Source organism: Micromesistius poutassou (genome assembly GCF_964030765.1).
Source record: "Micromesistius poutassou genome assembly, chromosome: 11".
Lineage (NCBI taxonomy): Eukaryota > Metazoa > Chordata > Actinopteri > Gadiformes > Gadidae > Micromesistius > Micromesistius poutassou.
This window is the reverse complement of record NC_140281.1, coordinates 17,729,417-17,738,186: the sequence shown is the minus strand read 5'-3', so window position 1 is coordinate 17,738,186 and position 8,770 is coordinate 17,729,417. Positions and strand designations below refer to the sequence as shown.

The 8,770-nt window shown below is 45.5% G+C and overlaps 1 protein-coding gene across 1 annotated transcript in view; it reads left to right on the top strand.

Moving 5' to 3' along the window:
• LOC311355313 (cadherin-10-like) overlaps positions 1 to 1,260 on the top strand; it is a gene marked incomplete at its 3' end in the record, with an annotated part of 11,358 nt that extends 10,098 nt beyond the window's left edge. The window contains exon 5 of the mRNA XM_084475070.1: positions 767 to 1,260. Coding sequence (XP_084331196.1) covers positions 767 to 1,260 — 494 coding nt within the window. The remainder of the gene's footprint in view (positions 1 to 766) is intronic.
• Positions 1,261 to 8,770: the final 7,510 nt, after the last annotated feature.

Below are 8,770 nucleotides of genomic sequence, written 5' to 3'. Positions count from 1 at the left end.
GTGTCTCCTCTCCTCGGCGCCTCTCTGCTCAGCTGTGGCCTTTAATACCTGACACGTTAGCAAGCACACACACCGTATGTCGATCTCCCACTCTCGCTCTCTTTCACCACCTCTCCACTTTCATATACCCCACTTTCATATACCCCACGTCACTCTCCCTTTACCTCTCTCTCTCTCTCTCTCTCTCTCATACATCTCGAGAGCTCTCCTCTCTCGTTCTGTACGTCTCTCTCTCTCCATTCCTCCTTCTCTTCGCTCTCTCTTTCTCTCTCTTGGTTAACTTGTCACCTGGCTTTTGGAGCTCAATTCATCTAGCTGATGTCCCCTCTCTCTCTCTCTCTCTCTCTCTCTCTCTCTCTCTCTCTCTTCAACTGCTTTCCCACCTTTAGTTCTTTTCCCTCCCCCAGTTACCTTGTCACCGGTTTTTGTCTGCACTCTATTCATCCATCTTACATCTCGCCTCTCTCCTCCCCTCTCTCTCTCTCTCTCTTCTCTGAATGTCTCCCTCTCCTCTCTGCCTGCCAACTCTCTTCTTCACTTCACTTCCCTCTTTGTTTCCTGCTGACGGTTACCTTGTCACCGATTTTTTGGTGCTCAATTTGTCTATTTTACATCCTCTTTCCCTCTCTCTCTCTCTCTCTCTCTCTCTCTCTATCTCTCTCTCACAGACAGTTTTTGTGGTTCTGTTCCCTACTTCTAACCTCTCTGTTCTCCTCTATGTGCCCTCACTGATCCTGGTTCTGTGCTCCTCTACCTGCCCTCCCAGTGATCGTGGTTCTGTTCGCTGCCCTGCGGAGGCAGAGGAAGAAGGAGCCGCTGATCATCTCCAAGGAGGACGTGCGTGACAACGTGGTGAGCTACAACGACGAGGGCGGCGGCGAGGAGGACACGCAGGCCTTCGACATTGGCACGCTGCGCCACCCCGAGGCCATGGACGCCAACAAGATGAGGCGGGACATCATCCCGGAGATGCTGTTCCCGTACCGCCGCTCGTCACCGGCCAAGGACCACAACGGCGACGTGCGGGACTTCATCAACGGCCGGCTGCACGACAACGACAGCGACCCCACAGCCCCGCCCTACGACTCGCTCGCCACCTATGCCTACGAGGGCGGCGGGTCACTGGCCGAATCCCTGAGCTCGCTGGAGTCGGGCGCCACTGAGGGAGACCAGGATTACGATTACCTCACCAGCTGGGGCCCGCCCTTCAAGAAGCTGGCGGAGATGTACGTGGCCAAGAGCCCCGATAGAGAGACTTAGGAGTGTGGTACTGCTGGTGGTTTGAGGATTCTCTCTCTCACTTTCGCTTTCACTTTCTCTTTCACTTTCGCTTTCTCTTTCGCTTTCTCTTTCACTTTCTCTTTCACTTTCGCTTTTTCTTTCTCTTTCGCTTTCTCTTTCACTTTCGCTTTCTCTTTCTCTTTCTCTTTCAATTTCGCTTTCTCTTTCGCTTTCTCTTTATCTCTCTCTCTCCCCCTCTCTCTCCCGCTCCCTCTCTCTCCCTCTCTCTCTCTCTTTCTCACACACACAAATGCACATACTGTACACACACACACTCACACATTCCTGCCATCTGGGTGTGGATGTTTTCGGAAAATGTGGGAAGCCAGAACTTGAACTTGAAGCGGAACTTTCTAAACCAATGGAGAAAAAAACGAATGGTTTTACTCGCAGTTTTACTGTTTTTTGTTTTTTTCCTTTTTGGGTCTTAAATCAGTAAAGATGCCTTTTGAATTTTAGGACATTTTGTGAATCATAGTGAGGGCAACGTGTTTTTGTAACTGAGCTGAGAGATAGTAGTGTTGTATACTATCGGTGTTTAATGGCGGCAGGCTTAAGGGTTTTATTGGTGGGTAGAGATTTTTTCAGTTACTTCTTGCCCAATTACATTAGATACTGTAAATGTACAAACTGTTTTTTGATGATGGACATCCTATATACTATTTGGTATCTTCGTTTGACAAGCAATGTTCATGAATGTTCGTGGATGGTTGGTGCAGTTTAATTCGTCGAAACTGTGTACTCATGATTTCATCGTATATGTGTAATATGTAATGGGAAAAAAAGAAAGTGTATCTTTTAGGATTAAAACAAAAACACCCTGTCATACACTGGATTCAATGCCATTTGAATGCTGAGTCATATTGTTTTATATTTATATTTTTATACTTATTTTCTTAATAAAAATGATGGGAAACTATTTTCTGGTGTGTGATGTCGTGATGTGTCACAGGCTGGACTGAGTCCACCCACAATGAGTCACACACAGATGGTCTCGGACCAACCTCTTCCAGAACATTCTCTCAAGGAGAACAGCCCGAGTATTAAAGAACTCTTTAACCACCTGCTGTGAGACGCTGATGACCGTAAAACTAGGGGTTACTTCACAGAAACGGGGGCACAGGAAAACAACATAGGTACTGAGGATTTCAAAATAAAAGCGGTGTCTGATGTGTGTGTAAAAATGAATGTGTGAGTCTGCACGGTTTCCTTTAATGTGTGAATTCCCCATGTGATTGCTCTTCACGTTGAATTTAGTATTAGAAGGATATCCTGGCCCGCTACAAAACGTAGGAAATGTGTTGTGTTCCCAGTCATGATGATGGATCCCAGCTCGTTTGGATATTTGGAATTGTTCATGATTAGAATAGGAAACGGGCACTTTGAACAGCGGCCTGCAATATCCATCGTTTGTCATCCTGATTTGTTTTACTCTCATATTTTCTTTATTTCCTACACTGAGTTTAACCCGTCACAAGGAACACCAAATTGCCTATGATTGGTCAAGGTGAAGTGGTCAGCTTCGAATTGACCAATCGTATGTGTGTATGTGTGTGTGAGCTCATGTGTATGTGTGTGTGCGTGTGTGTGTGTGTGTGTGTGTGTGTGTGTGTGTGTGTGTGTGTGTGTTGGTCTTTCTTTACTTTGGTCAGCAGAATCCCATCTCCACGACTACTCATCCATCATCTCTTCTCCTGTAAACATCTGTGAAGGTGGAGAGTAAACAAGTAAACAAACTCCTGCTCTTACAAACCTGCCTAGCTGAGAGTGTTCCCCTCCGCTAAAACAGATGTTCCAGGAAGAAAAAAAAGATGGCTGAATTTATTGTGAAGATGAAAAAAGCATCACAGTGACTTGTTTTAACGGACTCTGGAACATAAAAACAACAAAAAATGGAGGCCCATGAGCCAATATCAACTGACTGTAGAGTTTGTTAAACATTTAACATTTATTTAACATTTGGTTTTCATGCGGGGGATGTTTGGCCATTAATAAAAGCATCCAATCGGGCTGGCCTTGTACGTGATGTTGCCTTTGGTGCACTGCAGTGCTGGAGAAAAGGAAGGAAGAATTATGTCTGTCTTTCTTGCGGATAGGAGCGCCTGATGGATGACTGTGTGGTTCAGGGGTTCAGAGTGCAGGGGAACACACGGAGAAGAGCCTTGCATCGCTTCAAATTGAAATTGTCTGTGTGAAGTTAAGTAGCAGACCCAGAGGAGTCCATTCTACCAGTTCATGTTGGTACGATTCGAGTTAAAATATTTGTGGAAGAAAAGTTGGATTAAATAGTGATAAATCATATTTATGAATTTCTACCGTCTTTGATCTAAAGCCTTTAAAAATATACAATAATTTGCACATATTGGCAACTCATACACAGTTTTTTGGTTTGAAGGTTGTACTTATGTCCCAGTGGCATTGTGGGAAACATAGTTTCCTGCATTTCATTGTTGTTCTCCATATCTGCATGGACCTAAAAGGGGGTGTTTTTCCAACAGTCATTAGATCGTGAATCCACTTGCCCTCACTTCCTAAATCTCAATGACCTGAGACACATACTCTATGAAAGCTCAACACAGAGAAAAGCCTGTCACTAGTTTCTGAAGTGTCACATTACTATTCAGTGATGTTTACCATCCCAACAAACTCGGTATGGTAAACATCATGTTTCCTGAGAAAACTAAATACAGAAAGGTGTCAGTGATGTGTGAGTGTGTGAATGTGTCAGCCAGACTGGGATCATATTCAGGGTGTTCGTCTGCCTCACACCTCAACACACCTGGACAGGCTCCAACCTCCTGGAGACCAGAACAGGAAGGTGGAGAGGGTGAAGGGAGGGGTGAGTCAATGATGGTGGTGTGGAGGTAAGGATGGATGAATTGATAAATGTACGGATTGATGGTAAATGGACTGTGTTTATACAGCGCTTTAACCAGTGGCCACTCGAAGCGCTTTACAACATTGCCTAACATTCACCCATTCATCCACACATTGACACAGCAACGGTGGAGTTAGCCCCTCAGGGCGACAGCCAGCTGGTCGGGAGCAGTGAGGGTGAGGTGTCTCACTCAGGGACACCTCCACACTCAGCTAGGAGGAGCCAGGGATCCAACTAGCAACCTTCCGGTTATCAGTCAGCCCGCTCTACCTCCTGAGCCATGTGGATGGATGTTTGCATGGGTGGGTGGGTGGTCAGGTGGCTGTGTGGATGGAAGGATGGATTGGGTAGGTTGATGAATGGATGGATGGATGATTGTATATGTTTCACTTGCTTTTTTCAAGACCCTGCCGGTAATGTTGTTAGCCGCCAGCTAACCAGAATCTATGTGTGTCGGGGGGGTATATCATGCATAAAAAATCACTTCTGCATCCATTTAATGAGTTTCTTCATGTCACCAATATACAGATGATGGGTTGTAAATTCTGTTTGTGAGGACACAAATACACACACACACACACACACACACACACCCACACCCACACACTCACATGAGCTGCAACAGCTACACGATTTATGAGAAACTGCTGAGTGGACCGTAAATCTAGGGGCTTAATTTCCATAGTAATGGTGCTGTATGGCCGTGGCACCGCACAGCCCCCACTATACGTTTCATTAGTCACACTTGTCTTCCATGTTAGCAGGCTAGCATATGTGTGTATCTCCATGGCAACGGACGTTCTCTCTCCAAGTAACTGACAACAGTATTATTATGTTCTGTCCCATTATGGATAGGAATAAATACAAGAAAGCAAGATAATGAACATATTCAAAGACTTGTGATGTAGATGAGGAAACACACATTTATCAATGTAGCATTGATGAGTCATTTTGATGCAGAACTGAACTACTATATCACACAGTATATAGTAATACTACGTATGTATACTATGTATGTTTACTGTAATACTACTTATATCAGACCTCGTTAGTGAGATCCTGTCACCTGCGTTGATTACTCATTGTGTTTACCTGTGTTCTCTTGTTGTCCCGCCTCCTGGTGTCTGGCCCTCGTATCTATTCTTTGTGTCTTACCTGCTCCCATCAACGTTTCTGTCAGGTCACCTTTCTTTGAGTCTTGTGTATCGTGTGTGTAGTGTGTATTGTGTGTGTAGTGTGTATTGTGTATCGTCAGTTTTGTGTATACCCCCCACCTGCAGCGGCCTTGAGCATAACGCCAACCCCCCCCTACCTGCTCCTTAATGGCGTGGGTCTGAATCACATGACGCTTAGGATCACGCGGGGTTTCAGAAAGCATCTGCTATGAATGAAGGAAATACAGAAACAACAAAGAAAGCGAGTGCATGCTGTAGAAAGGAACCCAAAAGAAGAGTCATGGAACAGGGACATGCTGGAGCAACGGGGGAAAAAGGAGCTCTGTGAATTAGAAACACCTTTCCGTACATAACTAAGTCAGCACACTTTTCACTGATGGTCGTGAACATTTTGGCAATTTTGGGAATTCTGGTGGAACGGGGGGCAACCATATTTCAAGCTCTTTAATGTTTTTCATATTTTTTTAATAAGATAAGCCGAATGCAAGTTATGCAACGGGCAAGTTCAGCGACAAATGGGCCTGTTAAGCATTTTTTGCATTGCTATGTTTAAATAATTTTTAGATAATACGTTTGAATAATATATTAGATAATATATTAGATAACTTTTAGGAAACCCATATAATAGCCGATTCATACAAAGTGGAACACCTGACATTTAAAAAAAATGTTTAAAGAGAAAATCACATCCTTCCATCAAGGAAACCCATTCCATCAAGGAAACCCACATAACAAGGAAACCCATTGAAGTCAGTGACAGTGCGGGGCGTTTATTAACAAATCAGTGTTTACGCCGGCATTACTCGAGTCATTACTGTTGTATTACAACTAATCAAGCAGGATCCCTCTGCCTTCTCCGATCGCAGCCTTGGCCACTTAATCCCGCCTGATCAAAGCACTGCCAGTGTAGCGGATGAGTGTCCTTGCTAGCTCGATAGCGTAGCAACGCTTAACAGCTCGAGATGTATTTACGGGAAGGAAGAGAAATCCTGCAAATATATGCAACACAAGGACCATATACACACACACCCACACCCACACACATACACACACAGACGCACACTCATACGCACACACAGAGTCAGTCTAGGGCCGACTCTGATGCCAGGAAATTCGATTGATTTATGGCCCTGATGTTATCCTGGTTTCCACTGAAATGCAGAGATTATGAAAGACACAGCAAGGATATTTCTTCCTCGGTGTGTAACTTCTCGCTTCTGAAAAACAGGCAGTTTGGAGTTTGTTTCATGGCACTATCGTTTAATTATCGAAAGGTATTCAAGGACGCACCCTTCCGCCGTCTCTCTGACGCGCTCTTCGCCGTTCCTGCGAGGAGAAGTCCAGCTCCCATTACGGTTCCATCGGCTTGCGGCTTACTCATTAATTCACGACTTATTTGCTAACGAACGAGATCTTCAGATGTGAACGAGATGTCTTATGAGTTTGCTACAGAGAAGAGGGGGTAGATAGACATAAAAAGTGGTCTTACTCTGCCTGATGTCCAGAAGCGGCCCAATGCAGAGTCTAATCTGATGGGAATAGCCGAATCCTTTCCTTGATCCCGGATGCACAGAGGGCTGTGGTACAGTACACCATGTATCCGACATGGGCTTATATGATTAATTCAACGGCGAGTAATAACCACCAGGGCATCTCCAATGAGTTTAAAGTGATGCCACTGAGCTGCCCTCGTGACCCTGCGATGTCGACAGGCAGAAATGCATGTGGAGGCGGAAAAAAAAGATCTCTCTCTTTCCCTCTCTCTCTCTCTCTGCCGTCTTATCCCGGGCTCAAGCAGCGTCAGGGGAATCTTTATTCCCTCCTCCTCCTCCTCCTCCTCCTCTTCCTCCTCCTCCTCCGCTCCACTTGTGACTTCCTGATTAGGGCTTAAGCAGAGCGCGTGGCCGTGTGATGTGTGAGAGGCATTTGCATGTCACTTGGAATAATACATGACAGACTCCCCCCTCGACCGGCGACGGGCACCCACTCTTTACTGCGGCTTCTCCCTAGTTCAAATGGAGCCCCATAAAAGTGTGGCGCGGGCGGGGGGGAGAGAAGTGCTGATCTTTCTCTTTGTAGGACAAGTTGCCGGTTGTAACTAATGTGCCCGCAGCCATTGTAGGCATTTTTATAGCTTGTAAAGTCAGACACTTGCATCGCATACCCCCTTTTCTTATACCACAGTATTTGCTTGGTCACAGGTTTTTTTTCTTCTTCCCCCGTACCGGGGAATATCGGTTTGTGCGTCGGTGTGTGCGCGTGGGTTTGTGTGTGTACGCGTGGCTGTGTGAACAACAGAACGTGTGTGTGTGTGTGTGTGTGTGTGTGTGTGTAGACCTTTACAGGGGCGTGAAAACCGATGCACTTTGATTATTAAGTGTAATTGATGCATGTCATGAAGCTGCCTCTCTCAGCATTCCTACGGAAAAATGGTTCCTCTGCTTAAAACAGTCCGTCACTTCAGCACAAACTCAGAGGGCTGCGTTCCAAAACTTTTTCCTTTGTTCTCCGTCCTATTCCTTGTTCGCGCTACCCTTGAGGAGGTGAGCAGTTAGTGGACGAGCAGGGAGAAAAGGAGAGGTATGGAAATGAGACAGCAGAGCTGCTTCCACATCATTCAAACGTAACGTCTACTGTTGAGGATCTGGGCCAACCGTAACCTTAATACCTGCTTAAAAATCTCTAAGCCATTTCCTTTGAAGGACACACGGAAGCACAGCGGCAGTCGAGTAGGAGAAACTGACATATAGGATGCAAGGGCAGGGACTCGACTATTGGAATGCGGCCCCCTTTGTGTGCACTTCCACCTATCAGATTGTGGCGGATGGTCCCAGATAGCAGCTTAACTTCAACACTTTAGGATGCTTCTGGATGTTGTATAATAGTTCGTAGCCCACCGGCCCGAGTCCAGGATCTTGAATAGTGCTGTGATTCATAAAACATGGTGTATTTTAATGCCTTTCTTGTACTGGAAAGAAAAGACCTAGAGAGTCCTTCCACGCAGTTCTTTTTTCCTCGTCCTAATCAATAATGCAGGTAAAATGGCACGATGTGAAGCAGCCGTATAGCGGGCGGAGCAAGCACCTCCGGCAAATTTGTTATTTTTTACCGTCTTTTCATTCATTTCCCTGGCGACGAGAACCGAAAATACCCCCTTCCGTTCCTAACCCTTTCTCTACCCTGCTCTTTATTCAGCCTTTTCTTGGAACATATACAGTACGCTCCCGTACCGTCAGAGTTATCCTTCCCATGATACGAAGCTATGGGCGACTGTCGTGTAAGGTTAACAACCGGGAGGTAATTAAGTAACTGAGAAAATGGTTCCCAATTAACTAACGCTTATAAATGTTAACGAGAAGCTCAATTTGCATGCGCTTTACACCCCGATTTACAGCCTCCTGTGTTCCTAGAAAGGTCACTTTCTCTTTGAAACATT